Source organism: Poecilia latipinna, unplaced genomic scaffold, assembly GCF_001443285.1.
Source record: "Poecilia latipinna isolate Pla-1442-1.1 unplaced genomic scaffold, P_latipinna-1.0 Scaffold541, whole genome shotgun sequence".
In the NCBI taxonomy this organism is placed as follows: domain Eukaryota; kingdom Metazoa; phylum Chordata; class Actinopteri; order Cyprinodontiformes; family Poeciliidae; genus Poecilia; species Poecilia latipinna.
In genome coordinates this window covers 258,325-277,655 of record NW_015113157.1, presented here as the reverse complement: position 1 = coordinate 277,655, position 19,331 = coordinate 258,325, and the positions used below count along the sequence as shown (strand labels likewise).

General features: G+C 39.7%; 1 protein-coding gene across 2 annotated transcripts; it reads left to right on the top strand.

Annotated features, from left to right (window-relative positions):
* Window positions 1-262: 262 nt before the first annotated feature.
* On the top strand, window positions 263-18,352 carry rbms1a (RNA binding motif, single stranded interacting protein 1a). Of its 2 annotated transcripts, XM_015041202.1 has the most exons (15): window positions 263-622; window positions 796-879; window positions 2,624-2,766; window positions 6,167-6,225; window positions 8,370-8,461; window positions 9,301-9,458; window positions 9,838-9,917; window positions 10,014-10,114; window positions 11,398-11,447; window positions 11,962-12,052; window positions 14,079-14,129; window positions 15,041-15,142; window positions 15,846-15,914; window positions 16,156-16,231; window positions 16,454-18,352. In XM_015041202.1, the coding sequence occupies exons 2-14, from the start codon at window positions 829-831 to the stop codon at window positions 16,222-16,224; spliced, it is 1,116 nt and encodes a 371-aa protein (XP_014896688.1). In that variant the 5' UTR covers window positions 263-622; window positions 796-828; the 3' UTR covers window positions 16,225-16,231; window positions 16,454-18,352. The 2 variants fall into 2 exon arrangements, with proteins under 2 accessions (XP_014896688.1, XP_014896690.1); XM_015041204.1 differs by lacking the exon at window positions 263-622 and having other exon boundaries at window positions 717-879.
* The last annotated feature ends 979 nt before the right edge of the window (window positions 18,353-19,331 follow it).

Below are 19,331 nucleotides of genomic sequence, written 5' to 3'. Positions count from 1 at the left end.
GGCTGCTCAGTTTATTAATCCTGTCCCCCACTCCGTCCTCAACACACAGTTGGGTTTTTTACAGGGAGACTGTGACCTCCTGCTGATTATATTTCATTGCATCCTGATTCTCTGTCATGCATGCTAGATGGGGGGAAGGGCATAAAGAGGAAGAGGATATGTGTGCGTGTGTGTGCGTGTGCGTGTGTGTGTGTGTGGTTGGAGGAGGTGGGGGTGAGGAATGCTTGGTATGTGCGGACGGGCGATAACAACGCGAGAGGCGAGCAACGCGCGTGCAAATAAAACATCCCCCCCTTAAAAGCGCCTTTAATGCCATTTTTAATATACGCCGACAATATAACAGAGGTCTAAACGTAGATATTTCCAACCGGATCGAAACGTTGTTGGGGAGTTTTGAGGCGGGGAACACGCAGTTTGTGAGCCGTGCAACACCCCGTAGAGGCGGAGATGGTTCGGTCTGTAGTAGGTGGGGACAGCCGAGCGGTCTGCAGCAGGACGTCGTAGATCAATGAACCGGACCGGAGGGTTGGTCAATCGCCTGGTGTGAATCTGACTGTATTATAGATGTGTCAGTACACCTATCAAGGACCGGGGCTTTATTCGCTGTTAACCAGCCGGTTCAGTATGCGGATATTATAAAGGCTGTTTTACAAGCCTCTCTCTCCCCCCTTTCCCTCCTTTCATCGTCGCTCGGTTAGCGCTCTGTTTTATTTTATTTTTATTTAATTTCTTTTATTTTTTTTCTTGTTTTTTTCCCTTTTTTTTTCTTTTTTTTTCTTTTTTATTTTTTTGAAGGGAGGGATCCAACATACATCTATAAGCTCCGGGATGATTTTTGCAAACACAGGCAACCCACTGAAGACGACCAATCGAAAGCAGGTAGGCCAAAAATACAAACACACACACACTCTCTCTCTCTTTCTCTCTCTCTCTCTCACACACACACACACACACACACACACATTCACATATATAGGGCCACACATATTTTATTCCCCGCTCTCACTTTTAGTGTTAGGTCACATTTGACTGGGCGTTTAAATGCACTGAAATGCCACCAGGCGCACATGACATTGGAATGGCATTCCCACCTCATTCCTTATATGACGGGATTAATTATATTCATCAGTAAACAGATCCACCGCTCTCAGCAGTTGCCAAGCAGATGCTCTGATATACACGAGGAGATAAAACAGCAGCTGGCCCCCCGATCCATGGCTCCACCGACACTTTGACGCTTATGTCCGAGTAACCTTGTTTGGCCCACTCACTGGTTCCCAACTCTGGTCAATATGCATGGTGGTAACTGTAGTCCTTTTTTTTATATATAGGTTAATGAATGCTGGGCGAATCCATAGAGGACTTTATGTCCTGATGCAAAGCACAGCATATATCAGTGTGCTGTATGGGTCGGACTTGTCCTGCTTGCTTTCTTCGTTTTGACCTCTGAGATCATCACACTTCATAGTTTTAGATGGGGGATTGGGAAAAAAAAATTATACTACTAATGATTATGATGATGATGATGATGATGATGATGATGATGATGATTAAGCAAGAAAGGAAGAAAGAAAATAAGTGTAGATGGTTGAAACTTCAACCCCAATACAGATAAAATCAGTTGTGGTTTGCTGAGCCTAAGAAGGAATACCTACAGGAAATGAGGTTTTGGCAGTAATTAGCTGCAAAGATGCCCTTGTGAATGTCATCCTATGAATCTTTGAAGGGGGACGTGGACCTCCCCCACCCCTCCACCTATGCCCACCCATACAGAAAAGTTTGTAGCTGCATACCAACTAATTGTTCGAGAACAGAGCAGACCTCACAGATGTCACTGCCCCTCAGATTCATTTCTCATCTGTGGCATTCAAAAAAATAAAAATAACACAAGCCTTTGTAAGAATAGCTCTGTTGTTCAATTTTTTACAGTCTTGTGTGCAGTTTTATAATCTTTGGCTCTTGAAGGAGATTGTCCTTTGGTTATGGACAGATGGTGTGATTCTGCCTTTGATCTGATTCTGGAGAGCGCTTGGGGTGGCTGGGAGCGATTTTAATGAATGAGTAAAGGGAAGGAAATGCTTCGCAGGGGCAGTGCGGGGTGTGCTGAGTGGCTTACAAGCACGAAGAAAGCGACATGTTTCTGAGGAATGCCACAGCAGGATGTACTAGTTAAAATGCCGATTTAATCACAATGTGATTCATAAAGGCGCCTCTTGCACAATAGTAAATGGTTCACTTTTGGTTGGCGGAATATCATATTTTCATCACCACTGGGACCTTAAGTCAATTACTTACGTCTGCTGCTGCTGTAAGACTGTAGCAGAGGGAAATGTAACATGTTTGTTTTTGTAAAAAATATATATTTTTAGAAATGTATAGCAGAGTAGTAGGGAGGGGGAAAAATGCCATTAGTTTACCGTCTTTCCACCACTGCACACAGTATACTGGGGTTCAGTGTTGGTCATTAATAAGCAATGCTTGACCAACAACTCTAGCTTTTAACGCAGAAAGCAACGCTCCCCGTCCTGCACATCCAAGACGTTCTTGTGATCGCCGTCGGTCTGGTTAAATTAGATTATCCGGAACCTCGTACACGTCCTAACAGCGAGTTTCCTGTGTGCAGTCGTACCCCATGACTCCGTCCAGTCCCAGCAGCAGCAGCAACAGCAGCAGCACAGGCCTGGAGCAGCTCAGCAAAACCAACCTGTACATCCGAGGCCTGCCTCCCGCCACCACAGACCTGGATCTGGTCAAACTCTGTCACCAGTGAGTACATGCAGACACGTCCAGATGGTCTGGGCTTGATATCAACAGCACAAAGAAGCACATCTTTTTGAGATAAGAAGAGGTGGTGGTGTGGTTCATTTACTCGAGTCTGATTTCACATTGGTTTCGTTGCATCTCAAGGTAAAGAGAGTCCAAAACGTGCTGAAGAGACATTTAAAGGGGTAATTCAGATTTTTCTGCAGACTGTTTGGAGTGTTTCTTTGACAAGAATGTGTCCCTCCTGCCTTCAGGAAATATGGCTTATATAATCTCTCCATGGTAAGATGAAAAGAAGCTGAATGATCTCTTTAAGCTTTTTGCTTCTGGAGATACATCATTGGAAGTGGGCTGAAGATCCCAAAACAAGTATGTTAGTGATGCGAAACTGCAATGCTGCCTGAAAAGCACTGTAGTCTAACATAAGACACACTAATGCAAACAAGATACATGGTGGCTTTTGCAGCCAATGCAACGCATCACATCTCCATAATTTGGAATCTCTGTATCTCTGATGTTAGAGATTGGAAAATGTTCACAGTCTTAACTTCAGTGCCCTGCTTTGCATGCAAACATAGATTTATTTGTACTTCTTAACAAAAAGAGAAGCTAGATTAGTAGCAGGGAAAGTTTTTCATCATCAAGTTCAAAGTCCCATCGTCGTTTTTAAAACCCCAAAATAACATCCTCTTATCAGATACATTAAGTATGCTGTGTTTTAACGAAGCAGTTTGATTTTGGCAGAAAGTGAATTTTTAATTCACCATGGAACAAAAGGGATCTTGCAAGTTTTCGTTGCTGAAAGAAGGAGACCTAGTTTTTAACTGCAGTCAGTTAATCTTTGTTATTTATTCATTTATTTTTTTAAATTATTCTAGCTATGAATTTATTACTCTAAAGTTCCCCAGTCTGCTTTGGAGTGAAAATCGCTGGATTTTTGTTTTTCTATTTACCTAAAAAATAAAATGAAACCAAAAAGTGACGTCAATAAAAGACACATACTTCATTTTGCGTCTAATATTTTTCTTAATCGGACAGTTTTACATTTCAGTCAGTTAATTTCTTGGATTGTAAACATTGAAACATTTATTATTTTGAATTTTTAAGCAAGTGTGTAACTGTATTAATGTCTACCACCTGTCATACAATTGTAGCCAAAATAGATGCCTATCCAATTATTCATAATTCTAACACAGTCAGGTTTTAATGATCCCCACATTCACTCAGTGACGTAAACTAAATATGGTGACTTTAATATTCAGAAATAATCAGGATGTTGTGAGCCAGCACCGAACCAAGGTTCACACTTGTGCGAATGATGCCACGCCACTGTCATGCTCCCGTTTTAGAGATGTGGTTACAAAGTCTTGAAACACTATTTTGAGATATTAAGGGTATCTCCATAAATGACATTCAGTCTTAATGTGATTTCTAAAAGCTTCTATTAAAACGTGTTGTTGTTGTTGTTGTTAAAAGCAGCCATAATAAATTATTAAAAAGCAGCATAGTGGCTGTTTGGGGGTGTTTTTGTATTGATTTATTAATTGTGTTTTTGTACTTTAAAGAACAATAACTGGGTTTGCAGCTATCGTTTCTGTTGTCATTTTGTTGTTGCATGAGTTAAAAATGTTTGGGGAAACTCTGTATAACACGGTAGAAAACAGCTCTTAGAATTAAATTACATTTTGATGCATTTTTTTTTTTTTAGCTCTTTTTCCAGTGTTGGTGCTACGCTGAGCTGACAGGTGCAGGCTGAAGGAAAAATGTGTCACATTGGAGGACATTTTGAAATGTTCAAATTTTAAACCAAAAAACCTGCAAAATTCAACAGCTCAGCAAGGCTTCTTGTAGCAAGTTGAAAATAAGCCTACTTACATATTTATAAGGACTATACCAGTTGAAACATGCACTGAATTAAATAGCGGTTTTACATAGTTAAGCTGTAGATAAATTGAAATGAAATAGAAAAGAATTGCAGACCTTGTTTTGTTTTGCTGAAAATCTGGTTTCATTTTTTAAAAATTGTTTTTAAATAGATTCTGGTTTAGACCATAATGCACAGCGATGCATAAGTGCTAAAACATTCAATTGTCTATAAATACAAATACATATGTAAAAGCAGGAACTCACCAACAGTATGTGTAAAAATACTGTTTTATAGAGAAAAGACAGCCGTCCAGTGGACATGTTTCATATAACTTAATACTACAGACTTGAGTCCAAGTGGTTAATGTGGTGGCCGCCGTAATTAGTGGATTTTTGTCTTTGTTTTTCCTTTTAAATCAATCGCATATTGGAGGAAGAGGCACTCAGCCATATAACCAGCAGCGGCGGCAGCTGTTTGTGTCCTGTTTGCTTGTGTTTTGTTCTTGTTCCCAATGGTGTTTGCCAGCACAAAAGCAGAAACGAAACCGCTTTTCATAGCAACACAGTACGCATGTTGAAATGAGCGAGACATTCAGTCTGCATGGCCTCCAAATCCACACAGCAGCTCTCAGTTTGTGCCACATTTCAGCCAGATGTAAAATAAAGCCTGAGGTGATAGAATTATACTAAGGTTGTTGGAAAAATATGTTTGATGGAGAGCGTAGCTCCTCTCCATTAACATGAATGGCTTTATGTTGCCTGGTAAGTCGTTGCCCATAGCAGGACCGCTTCTTGGATCGGACCTTCAGGGGTCATTGGGCTCTTTGAAAAAGTGGCAACAAATATTTCATTTATGTAAAATGTCAAAAATAAATGCCTTTTTAAAACACAATATTGCTAATAATATTGCTAGTAATTGCTATTGCCGCCTGCTACTTCCAGAACTAGAACAATATTTTTAGAACTATGCTTCTGCTAACGTTGAAGGAATTGAGTGTGCAAGCTTCAGAAACAACCTATTGATTACTTCTTTTTATTTCAGAGGTATTGCTGGGAATGGCAACATTTTTCCACAACATTTTCGATTCATTACGCCGGTTTCACAAATCAGCATCATGCAGTTATTCAAAAATTAGTCATATCAAAGAACGTTGGTGAGAAATGTTTTTTGCAGACTTTATATGCTGCTTTGGTGTTTCTTTAAGTTATTTGGTTTTGTGTGTAGGGCTACAAAACCCACAAAGCTTTAATTGTGAGTGTATTAAATGTGGGGGAAAAAACAAAAAAACAAAGATGCATTTGTAAACAGTGTGTGATAGAAACAGGAGATCTGACTAAGATTAAAGGTGTGTAGACTTAAGTAAAAATGACTGAGTCTACCTTGCAGAGAAAGCACTATTCTACTCTTCAAAAATGTATTCCTTCCTTTGGGAACGAACGGAAATTGCCATCAACATCAGTTAAAGATGCTATCTCCAGTCAAACCTTTTTAGATGAGTGTTCTTTGACAGTAATGTGCATTTTGTTGTCTACACAGGTATGGAAAGATTCAGTCGGCCAAGGCGATCCTCGACAAGACGACCAACAAATGCAAAGGTCAGCTACCTCAGCTGCTTAGTATGTTCAGTCTCTGTTGAGAGCAGCTAGGAGAATATATGTATGTTTCGAGCCATTCGAGGTAGCATCTGGTTTGTATCAATATCCTAAGTGTCCATAAATGGATTAGTTGTTTAGCCTGATAACCGGTCTTTGTGAGGGCTGACCGTGAAGGATTCTGTTCCCGTTCTCGTCAAACTTCTGTGACTTCACATTGAGGCAGATTGAATTATGCAAAATCTTTGCTGCGCTTCCATGGTAACAAAAGTTTGACAAAAACAAAAGCAGATTAAGATGGATTATCCCAGACAGACAGGTTTAGAGGATCTACAGACACATTCTCTCTCCTCGTGGAATCAGCAGAAAACAGTGGCTCGCTGTGTTACAGGGAAACATTGAGATCATACTTGAAAATGACAAAGAAAAATGGCATGTTTTCCAGTTTAAAGTAAAGTTACAGAAGTTGATGTGAAAAAAAATACATGTTATCTAGTTTCATCATGTCATTGTGCATATATTAAGCTATCAATGATTCATATAATTTACTATTAGGAATTCAGGTCTCCATTTACCCACTACATACAACTCAAAAGTAAGTGTACTGAAGTTAACAAGCACACATATGTTATTTTTATCTTTACACAATACCAGACTTAGTGTAGTACCTGGTTTGCATCATTGACTCTGCCTATCTAGAGATTGGCCACTTACAAAAATAAAAAGGAAAGAAAACCACACCTTACTGTTAAAAATCCCTACAGCAACCTGTAGCAACAGTCGTACCTTATCCACGATGTGTGATCTGTTCTCGCCGCCTTTGATTCACCATACTGAGTCACGAAAGGGAAAGCCCTTTCCTTGCATCCTCTCATTACTGCTGGAGGAATGTTTTGATGCTTTTACTTAAAATATAACGGCGGTGATTGATAATGAAAATCACAGCGTGGGGTCAGCAAAAGCTGAGGCACATAGTGTTCAGAGAACTTTGTGTAGAGTCCATAGCTACAGGTCTGCAGACTTCATGTGGCTCAGGAAAGTCTCATGCAAACCTAACATCATGACGTCGATTGTAAAACCTTGTGGTTGCAGTGGTGTAAAACATTCTCCTCTGGGCTCTAGAAGAGTCATTTTTCTCTGGAGGGATGAACCATTCCTTTCTGTTTGGAAACCCATTGGATGGGTAAGGGTTAAGGACTGGCCAGGAAGTTGGTAATTCCCTGACATCATCGTGTCAGGTGCAAAGTTTGGTGCAGAGTATGATGCGGGGCTGTCCCTTAGTTCTAGTGAAATGAACCCTTGGTGCTTCGACATATAAAGACATTTTGGACAGTTTCATGCACTCCAGGGCAAAAAGCAAAGTCCATAAGAACTCGACTGGTCTGCACAGATTCCTTAAAGTATCCACCATTTGAGTCAGGACAGAACAAACTAGAACATATGCGGTACGCTGATTCCCCAACACCAGTGCCTGACTTACATACTTCTGGAAGAATGGTCAACAATTCCCATAAACACACTCCCAACTTTGGTGGAAAGCTTCCCAGAAGAGCTGAAGCTGCAGTGGGTGAGCCATAGAGTACCGTAGTGAACTGATGTATTTTCAGATACCCTTGTGCAAATGTGGTAACTGTGGCAGCGACTTTGCAAAAACAAAGTCAGAAAGAAACCGAAGTGTCATCATTGTCTTCACACTGAAATGTGACTGTCTACATTTGCTACATTCAAGTAGCCTTCAAATGTCCATGGAGATCCTAGAGAGCAAGAGGAAGTCCTGATCAGAAGTAAAGGAGGCCTTTGCTAGTGTACCCTTTAGTGGAGATGATGTTTCCTTGAAGGGCATTGACTTGTGTAGCAAAAAAAAAATTTCTTGGATGTTCTGCAAAAAAGAATATCCACTTCACAACGTCTTGGACTTGTCAGGCTCGCTGGCATATACCACGACCCTCATGTGGTTTAACAGAACCTAATTACCACACGGCAAATAGTCTGAATATTTTATACGGTGATTTTTATTTATTTGTGTCGTGCAAAATTATTTGGTGTAAGCGACTTATCCGCAATGCCGACAGCAGAAATTGTTGGAATCATTGAATGTTCTCTTGGTTTAATGTCTGCTGATGGAAATCTTGTCCCACAAACATCAGGTTACGGCTTTGTGGACTTCGACAGCCCGGCTGCTGCTCTAAAGGCAGTACATGCTCTGAAAACCAGCGGCATTCAGGCCCAGATGGCAAAGGTAAGTTTGATACGGACACGCCTGCATGTCTACGTGTGTGTGTCTACGTGTGTGTGTGTGTGTGTGTGTGCATACTTTTCATGCTTTCGAACCTTTCCTTTGACGTTGTCCTTTTTTGACTGTTTGCGTCCTTGTCGGTTGCATGTTGAAGCTGAACATGTTTTAGCCGGCGTGTTGTTCCTCCTCTGACCCCAGTGACATAATGGCACAACAATTTATCAACCACGCTGCTTACATATGCATTTTTACATTCCTGTTGTCTAAAATAACATTAATTCCACAGTTTTACCAGAAGTCTATGAAGGCAGAGACATTTAGCACTTAAGCACCATAAAGAAAGGGGATATTTATGCATCTTCTTAACTTGCTTCTCTCAAATACCAGCAGCAGCATGAAATCTCTTTTAGTCCAATCGTTTTTCTGCATGTGTATGTGTGCTGCTGTTCGCTGATGAATCGCTCCTCTCGGGAGATCTGCATGTGGCTGCTCAGTTTTTATCAAACATGGCAGAACACCGGTTGTGTGTTGCAGTAGCTATGGCGACGGCGCTCTCGTGCTGTTTCCAGGAGAGACCGTAGAGGCGCCGAGCGGCTGCTCAGAGCAGATGAAGTGGGATGCGCTGTGTGCGGTTACATGTTTGTGTGCAGAAGAGCTTTAAAATGTTTGCTTAACCCAACCGTTCCCTTGACCAAAACCCGAGCAAAGTCAGCGTTCTGACTCATCCGTTTGTCAGTGAAGATAAAGTGAATTATCTGTGTTTTAGCTTTCTTTCTTTCCTTTTTTTTTCTTTCTTTCTGGGATGTAACATTCTCACACTTTCTCTTCCTGTCTCTGAGCAGCAGCAGGAGCAGGACCCCACAAACCTTTACATTTCCAACCTGCCTCTGTCGGTGGATGAGAGAGAGCTGGAGAAGATGCTGCAGCCCTTCGGTCAGGTTGTCTCCACTCGAATCCTCCGGGACTACAGCGGTAACAGCAGAGGCGTGGGCTTTGCCAGGTCTGTCGCAGGATACGCTGAAAGGAAGCACATCCGCTTCTTGCCTGATGAATCACCTTTGAAGTATTTGCGGCATAAGCCTTCAGCGCTTCGCCGCTTTATGTGATCTGGTGTTCAGCTTCGACTATTTGTAGCTGCTGTTTGTGCGCGCAAAAAAATAATAGAGGACCGGCAAACACAGCGATCTGTGAGGAAAAACCGTAGTGCACCAAAAAGCTGCTTTTAACATTGTTTGAAATAAAAAAAAAAAATAAAAAAATAAGAAGTAAAGGATAAGAATGTTATTTTAGTGTATGTTGTAGCTATGCAGAACATGAACACTTTATATTAAAAAGACATTGTTCCAGTGGGTGTGTCAGGTTTCGTGTCTCTCTTACAGGATGGACACGACGGAGCAGTGCAATGCAGTCATCTCCCACTTTAATGGCAAGTTCATCAAATTAGCCTCCGGAGCTCTGGGTAAATGACCTTTGTTTTTAAGTCTATTTTATTTAAAGTGGATTAATAACAGTAATAATTTCATGTTGCCTGTGTGGTGACATTGTTGTCTTCCAGGACCGTCTCAACCTTTGCTGTGTAAGTTTGCTGACAGTCAAAGAAAGAAACATGCTCACAGCGGATACGTTCCCAACGGACAGACAGGCGACCTCAGACTAGTATGTATAAAATGCTCTTTTATTATTTACTGTATATGATTTTGATCACTGCTTTGTTAGTATGAGATTTTAACCTATTTAAAAGCTCACTTTTAAAACCCTTTGTATTGAGAAATCAGCCTACTTTTAAATAAGTAATGGATTTGTAATTTTCTAAAGCATTTAAAATAGATTCAGTTATTTAAATTAACAAAGTATGTCCAAAACAACATAGTGATTCGGTGAATCTAAATTTTTATGTTGTTTCATAAGTGTTGGGGGAAAAAAACTGAAGATTGGACTGAAAAGCCAATTCAAACTAATCCGATTAGCTGCTTGTTGCCACCAGCAGTGGACAGGAAAGAAATAAGTGATTTTGTAAGCAAGCGTTAGCATCTCAGTATCACTAACATAAAGGTACTTCCTAAACTTTTAGGAACATGAACCTCAAAATCAAACAACTTAACTAGAAAAGGTTATATGCTGTATAAAAATGTTTGCTACATGGTTGTGCACAAAAAAGGTCTTAGGTTTTCTTGTGCATAAATAAAGAACGTGAGTTCTCTCCAGGTTCTCCTACAGTCCAAAAGCATGTTAGGTCAATTAGCTGCTTTAATTACGCCTTAGGTGTGTGTGTGTGTGTGTGTGTGTGTGTGTGTGTGTGAGTAATATGCATAAATGCCTGCACCTCATGTCTCTGTGTTGCCTTATGATGGACTGGCTTTCTGTCCCCCACCATCCTGCATAGAGGAAGCGCAACATGTATGGATTGGTGCTTCTTAATTTTCACAAGTTTTCAAAATTCTTGAAAATCTGTTCAAGAAATATTAAGGGGAAAAAAATCACATCTTTACATGGAATCAAATCAAACAGCCCAACATCACTTTCATCAGCTGGGCTATTTGGGGGACATTATGATAAACTCAGAAAACTATATGGATTTTTTTTCGGACTTTTAGAAACACATTTGAAACAATTAGTCCTGCCATTCCAGTAATCAGCTGGAGCATTATGAGTTCACGTGGGTTGAACTATGGTTGGTAAAAAACTAATTGACAAGAACCAGTATGTCAAATTAGGAAACTATTCTAGTTGCACATTGCACATTTCATAAGATGATATTGGTTATGAATTATTAAAAAAACAAGGTTTGAAAAGAACCCCTTTTGACTGCTGTGCAATTTCTGTGAAAAAGAAACTATTTAAGTCATTTCCAGACAACATTGTAAAACTGTTTTCATAAAAAGGAACGATGAGTATCATTTGAGTCAGCATTAGTCTGAACTTTTTCTTTGTTGCCATAGGGCGCCATGACGCTGACCTATGACCCCTCCACAGCAGCCATACAGAATGGGTAAGTTACCCTCTCTTTATAGAAGTTTGTCCAGTCCTTTAAAACCTTCTGCGAGAAAATGCTCTGAAGTCAGTCTTTGTATTTTTATTTGTTTGGACAAATAACTTTAACAGTGGAATGCTGGCGGGTTTTCCCCCAGTGAAAACTGGTCCTCTATTAAATGAAGTTAGCGCTCTGGCCTGTTCAATTACTTAATAACTTGATGTTCTGATCTTTACCTCTAAAAGTTGCTGTTAATATGTAACAATTTACTCTGTGTAGAAAAGCATGATACATGTTTATTTATTTTTTTTAAATAAAGGCCATACCAATGTCATCACATTGACTGTAAACATTCAACTCTACTTGTACTTTTAAAATTGTGGTTAGTAACAGATTAATTACTTTTAGTTTTTCAGAAATTATTATAAGATTTCTGAACATTTTAATAGCTTTAAGCTTCACATTAGTTATTTCTGAGTTCATTGAACAATTATAACAATATTGTTGTGTTTTATTTTATTTTTTTTTCTAGATATTATCCCTCTCCGTATCCGGTGACCAATAGAATAATGACTGTGCAGCCTGCAATGTCTCCATACATGTCTCCTGTCTCTGCTTATCAGGTATTCAAAGAGTCATTTGAATAAATCAACATAAACATAAAACAGACGCAAAAAACAAACAAGCAAAGTCTGGATTTTCTCCATTTCTCTGCTGACTTCAGTGTGCATTTTAAGGCGTGGCATTCACTGCATGAGCCTGAGGGTTTCGTCATTTCCCACTTGCTCAGGAGCAAGAGTTGCAAGAAAAGGTGTTAAACCATATCTGAAACACTTACAGCCTTGGGTCGCGATCGACTGCTGTTCTTAAAAATGCAAAGCAGGCTGATCGGCTAGACGTTAAATAATCTCTTATTAAAGCGTGCATTTGTGGAAGTGAAAAAATGCGGAGAAATATAAGATTTCTGCCAAGAGTTATTTTTGTTAATTCTAGCAAACAGATCAAAGATTTGCTCCTAGTTTGGAATAGAAGTTTTTGTTGTTTCTTTTTTTTTTTTTTTTACTTTTTTTTGTTTTGCAATAGTTTTTATTTGATACTACTGTGCCAGATTTAACCTTCTGACAATGTTATATTTGGATAAAATAAGAGCTTCAATTAAAATAGGGAAACATTTGACAAAACATAAAAATCAGAGACCTTTTACTTCTCTGGGTCAAGAAGTGAAGCTGCACACCTTCACAGCTCTGTCAGCAGGAACACTCAGGCAGCTCACTTATGTCCCAGGACATGTTGTTTTGGCTTTAATTGGCAGTTGGTCCATTTCCAATAAAACTCCACCTTAACCTGTCACTGTTGCACCTGTTAAGTTTTTTTTTTTTATTTTTTTTTTTAGGTTTGAGTGTTTTAAGGTTAGAAGGCCAAGAGCCCTCTGGTGGACACCAGCAGTCTAAAACTCAACCAGTGCTCTGAAATGGTAGAATGAGCAATAAAAGCTCGAAATTAAGCATAATCAAGATTCAGGAATTGTTGTTTTCTCACAGTCCTGAAGAAAAATAGATGTTGCAACAAGTTGCTGGTTAGCAAAAAAAAAAAAAAAACTACCCTAATTAAGAGTGGTAAAGCAAAAAAAAAAAAAAAATAAAAAATGGCAGACACAAAGAGCAACATTGAGAAATAATAAGTTCAAATAAATCTACATAAACCAAGCAACTATTGGAGCTTTACTATCATTAGTTTAGAAAGTTTCTCAGCTCTCTACTGTTTTTAATTCATAGATACATATTTCCATAGATAAGAAATTGTTACCTCAAGGAGATGTTTACTGGGATAATGATACCGCATTACTATGGATACATCGCCTGAAGGAATCTAGTTCTCAGACTTTACTATAAAAATGTCATATAATTTAGAATTTTCAAAACTACCAATAAAATATTTAAATAAACAACAAAAGTAATATAAAGCTAGTGAGTGAGGCCAGTATTTGTTTTATATGCTCATATTTTAAAGAAAAAGAGGCAGCGGTTTTACTGGCCGCAGTTAAAAAAAAAAAAACAAACAAAAAAAAAAAAAAACAAATATAACAATTTATAGTAACATCGCTATGAAAGTAGGAATAACTATTTAAAAGTCTGAAATTGATTTGTATATCACATTTAAGAGAGCTGTCAAAAAATATACTGGGGATTTTTCAACAGAAGAGCGATTATATGAGGAGACTCTTACCAACAACGGGAGAAAAAAGGCAGCATTTTATTCAGGTTGTTAGTAATTCAGCCACAGCAGATGACTAAAGTTAATAGGAATGACTAATCACACTGACACAGCTCCACAGTACACAGGAAACTTTCTGAGCTCATCAGTGAAACAGACATGCACACTAAAAGCTGAACGGTTTGGACGTTTTATTGTTTTTTTAAGAATTGTGAATGAACAACCTCACAGTGTTTGATTTAAAAAAATTCAAACACTGATAAATATGTTTCTGATATTTGCTTATGTCTACTTCTGGATTTGCACACACACACGCCCACACCCACACACGCACGCACACACACACGCACACAAACTGCGGCTTATGGCATCCAATTGTGGGTAACATGAATGCTTCTTATCTTTTGTGTGTTTCGCTTTCTCACCCTCTGTTAGGTTCAGAGCCATTCTTGGGTGGCGCATCAACCATACATCATGCAACACCCGGTAAGTGAACAGAATATATATATATATATATATATATATATATATATATATATATAACAGTCCTCCAACACCATGTTATGCATACAGGAAATGGGTGTGTGTGTGTGCGTGTGTGTGTGTGCATGTGTGGTGCAGTTGAGGCTAAAGGGCTGAGCTCAGTGCTGTTCGCTCTTTATTCACCCCGCTCTGCTGACACAGTCAACCCAACACTCAAAGTTCCCTAAACATAATGTGGGGAAAGACCACGCTGACACAGGCTGTGGGGGTACAGCCGCTCTCTGTCGGAGTGTGTGTTGGAGTGTGTGATGGGGAGAGCAATGAAAGAGAACGGGAATAACTAAGGAGACATTCAGCCCTCCCTTCCCCTGCGCCGTCTCTGTGGATCCAGCAGGAAATGCCTGAAGCAGAGACAGTCTTGTGACTCTTTGACTCTTCCAACAGATGGTTTCCACTGGAACAAGTGTCTGCTGCTGTGTCCCCTCCCCCCACCACACACACACACTTTCTGCTGGGAAATGAACTGTTCCCGAAAGGCATTAAAGTTTAAAGGAGCCCACTCCATTTGAAAATTGACAAGCTGCCAAATGAACACTTTTGGTGGTTTTTGAGCATCAAACCTGACTGCAGTACACACTGGTTAATAAGTGTGTACTTATTAACCAGTGGTTAATAAGTACACACTCACAGATATGGCAAAAAAAAAAAAAAAAATATCACATCATCTGTCAGTTGACTGCACCTGGATGTATTTTGTTTTGGGATATTTTTGTCCATGTTTGTTGTGTGTTTTTGTTGTTGTTGTTTTTTTTTGCTTGGGGTTTGCTGTTTTTGTTCTTGCAGAGTGAAGACTGATTTGGCAAAACTCTTTATCATGTCACATGATGCTAAAGCTGAACTGCCTTGTGCCGCAGGCTGCTGTGATGTCTCCCTCTGTGGATCCCTCCATGTCAATGCATCCCACAGCCATGATAACTCAGCAGATGGGCCAGCTGTCGTTGGGAAACACGGGAGCGGTGTGTGGGACTAACTCCATTACACTTATTTAATTATTTTTTTGTTCTTTTTTGTTTTTAGATTTAACACTGTCTTCAACACTCTGCGTATAACATTAAAGTTTGCAGGAGATGTAAAAGCATGTCGAACTGCTGTTCTTTTGAGGCATTTTAACATGGGAAACTTTTTCATTTGTCTGACTTTCAAACATAAACGCACTCACAATCATTTGTTAGCTAAGGTTCCCTCATTTAGTTTTTTTTTTTTTTTTTTTCAGACAATCTAAATAGTGGGGTTGTGTCCAGAGGTTACGAGTCGCTATGCTCTGCTTTATTTCAATCCAGAAATCAGAAATTAGAATTTATGTGGAAAATGTTCTGATGTTGGAAACCAGATCTCATTATCCAAAATGGCTGACACGTGCATTTTCTATAATTTCCCCTTTGGGAGAAAGGGGAAAACAGAGAAGAGTCTCCACAATTATACTCTTTGTAGGTTTTATTACAGTAAACCAGTTACATACGTAGTTTTGTGTTAATGAAAGTATTGCTACAGCATTGTCTTAAAATACCCCCTTCACACTTTTTCATATAGTTCCAATGCATTTGCATAGTGCAGTAGGAATATAATGTTCTCATGTCTTCTTCCTATGCATTTGATACTATAGAGTACACAGTGAGCAAAAGTGAGTATTTCATTTGACTTTTCTTCTGTGTCTCACAGTACATCGCTGCCAACCCCGGGGTCCAGGGAGCCTACATGCCACAGTACCCCCCACTGCAGACAGCAGCTGTAAGTTCTCCGTAAAGTCGTTTCACATCGCCCTCCGCGCAGCATCCGTTTAAATGCAACACATCTAAAAGCAGTAATTACTTCAGAAAATGACAGCAGCCCGTGCCTTGTCCAGAAGTCCTCGATTCATAAAAGCCCCGAGTTGCTTTTGAAGCGTTCGTCCTCCAAAACCATCAATTTTCTCACACAGAGGGGGGTTATTATCGGGCTCTAAATGAGAGATGCTGCTCTTGCTTTGCAGGAAAACGGCACGCTGCAGCAAGTGGACTCTTCCAACAACTCGTCTCCTTACAGTCAACTCAGCAAGTAATGCACAGGTAAACAGTGTGCTTTAGTTTATGATTGAAACTAAAGCACGTTTTTTTTTTAAATAAATTTTTTATTTGTTTTTTTAATGTTGACATATATTGATGAAAAATAAAACTATCCCTTTAAAGGTTGCTTTTATGAACTTTCCATGTAAATTGTGTAAAACTAAACGGATTAGTTTGCACAAAAGAAAACAAAACTAATATTAGTAATCTAATTGTATTTTCCAGGCCACATTACAGCTCTGTGAGCCGGAGGGCAGTTGGGAAGTTGCTGAGGATATCGCAGGGATAAAAAGCGACCGCCTGCCCTGATTGGACCAGATACACAAACGTTTTTTTTGCACAGCCCCGACATTTTTAGTGGGAATTGAACACAACTTAAATGGACTCAAACAGTCGGCTAATCACGGGGAAATCAAGTAAGATAAAAAAAAAAAAAAAAAGTAGATCTATTTTGATAACAAACATCCTTCTCTTACTCTCCTTTTCAATGACACCCTCCCTCCCACCCACCTTCACCCACCCATCTCCCCCCGTAAAAACCCCCCTTCCCACCGAATCCAAGTATGATGTGACATTTGCAATGCATGGGACTGAGATATCCGCCCCCTCCCCACCTCCTCCCTCCCTCCCTTTTTTCTGAGTTCTCCATGATTTTACAGCTTGTTTCATTCGTGGTGTACGACCGACATTAGCGGGCCTTGTTTGCACTGAAGCTTTTAGAATCACTTCGTTTAGGTTTTCAGAGCTGCAGGAGAGCGAATAGCTGACGACACGCGTGTCCCAGCTGCACTTGAAAGCTAACGCAGACGACCATTTCACTAGGAAATTAATGAATTTATTATTGGAAACGGTGCCTTCCTCACGTAACATTGAACATCGTCCAACACTCTTTCATCCAACTCGATCAGGTGTCATTCTTCTATTCCAATTGATCAATTGTGTGTGTGAAATCATGGAGCTTTCCATGAAGTGTTTCGCTATCTAAGTCGTTTTGGTAGCAATAAAGACAATGAGAGTTCCACGGCAATACTAAGAACAAAGGTGACCAACTGAGAGCACGGTGATTCCTTATTTTTCCTATTTCCTTTTTTATTTTTTTATTTTTATTTTTTTTTAAATGGTCTAAAACATGAAACAGGAGCCGTACCTTTATGACTTTACAAGTTCTACACCCAATGGGCATCTACTTTGGAGGCTTTGTTTTACTCTTGTGGTCGGTGTGACCGGTTATCTACCTCACGGTTTTGCTGGAGTCAGCTGGTGCTGTTGGGTTTGCAGGTAAAGCCCCTTCTCGCCAGACTGAACGCTGCGAACCAGAAGCCACGCTCAGGAGCTGGCTAAACAGGACTTCTGCCATTTGTCTCCCATGTGCAGCATTCCTCCTCATAATCATCGAAATGGAAAAAAAAAAAGAAATGCTTTTGAAATTTTTATCTCAATTTGTCTTTGCTTTTTCTTCTGGTGTTTCTTTTTTTCCACAACGTGACAAGCAATGCTCTATTTTAGACACTCAAAACGAAGTTCCTCTGAGTTCCTCAGCAGTTTGTATTTTTGACAGATCTTTCACAACACGCAGTCTGCAAAGATTAAAAACTTTGCACGTCCCAAACACTTTGGATGAGCTTAAAACGACTTCAAAATTAAAGAATTGTGTGGGATTCTGGGATTTGAAATTACATCACAAAGCTGTATTTCCTAAGATCTGCAAACTGCATACTGCAATGGCCAAAAGTGGAAAGGCAGAGGAGTTTTACTTTTACTTTGTTTTTTTTCCTTCAATTTATTTCTGAATGACCATCTTGAAAGAAGGAAAAAGGTCAAACGCGTATGGTCGTGGTGCTTCTTCCTGATCTGTTCTGCTAAAAACAGTGAGTGCTGAACACAGACAAAATACAGCCAGGGTTTTTGCTGAGAGTACTTTCCTTTCCTGAAGATTTGTTGCTGAGAGAAAAAAAAATAATAAAATGGAACGACAACTACAAAAAAAACAAACAAAAAAAAAATCATGTTTTCCTCATCGCTTCCCTCCTGTCACCTCCTTCTGATTCTCAAACGATCCTCTCTTTGCTCTCTCTCCTTTGGAAACATTGAAATAAAAACAATAAAATAATCTTCTCTTTCTCAGATATGGCTCCTGTTTTCCTTAAAGGCTGATTAGTTTCCTGCATTAGGAAATCAATTAATTTATTCTTGTTATTGGTACTGATATGCAATGTCAGATTTATATGGAACAGATCTAAAATTAGATTATTGTTAATATAACATATGTGACGGACGGACGGACGGACGGACGGACGGACGGACGGACGGATAGATAGATAGATAGATAGATAGATAGATAGATAGATAGATAGATAGATAGATAGATAGATAGATAGATAGAAACTGTTTTTTACCGTTTCTGTTGGTATCCTAAATAAAACTTTTATGACTTAAAGTATTTTATGAAGGTTTTAGAAATAAAGTTTTTCTGATTTTTTTTTTTTAAATAAAAAAGGTTAAAATCTTCTCTATCTTTGCATATTATGAACAAAAATGTCAAGCTACGTCGGGTGTTCGCTGACTATCTGCCAGCAGGGGGCACTGTGAACCAATGCAGTCCAATATGCTGCCACCAGGACTGACATTCAGTCATTGATATCTTTTGGCATGGCTGACTCTGATGTTATGTATGCAGCTTATAGTGGATCAGATGAGCAACATGTGCAGCATGTGTGCTCTTGCTCTCCCCATTTCCTGCACTATTTCAGGCCCGCAGCCTTTGTAGTTTCACTCTCACACCGGATCTCCTTCTTAAGCTCAGACTTAGCACAGCTGATCCCGGAGACATGAAGGCACCATGCCTCCATCCCTTTCCACTCAGAGGGATCAAAACTGCCAGGGCGCAAGATTAGCTATTACACTCTCCAAAACACAAGGGCCATCCCGACCCATCCACGGCAACTCTGCCGCAGCTCATGCACGCACTTGTGTCAATCAAATGCCAATTGTGAGGGCATCAAACCTTTAAGCGTCAGAAGCAAACAAATCAAGAGTCTGTGCCTAATTCTCCACAGCTGAGGGGACACATGGCACAGATTCCCCCGAGTAACACCAAGGTCAG

Excerpts from the sequence above, each read along its gene's own strand:
- rbms1a (XM_015041202.1), top strand. The coding sequence starts at position 829 with ATGATTTTTGCAAACACAGGCAACCCACTGAAGACGACCAATCGAAAG. Across the intron at positions 9,459-9,837 it reads AGAGGCGTGGGCTTTGCCAG|GATGGACACGACGGAGCAGT; the intron begins GTCTGTCGCAGG and ends TCTCTCTTACAG. Across the intron at positions 11,448-11,961 it reads ACAGCAGCCATACAGAATGG|ATATTATCCCTCTCCGTATC; the intron begins GTAAGTTACCCT and ends TTTTTTTTCTAG.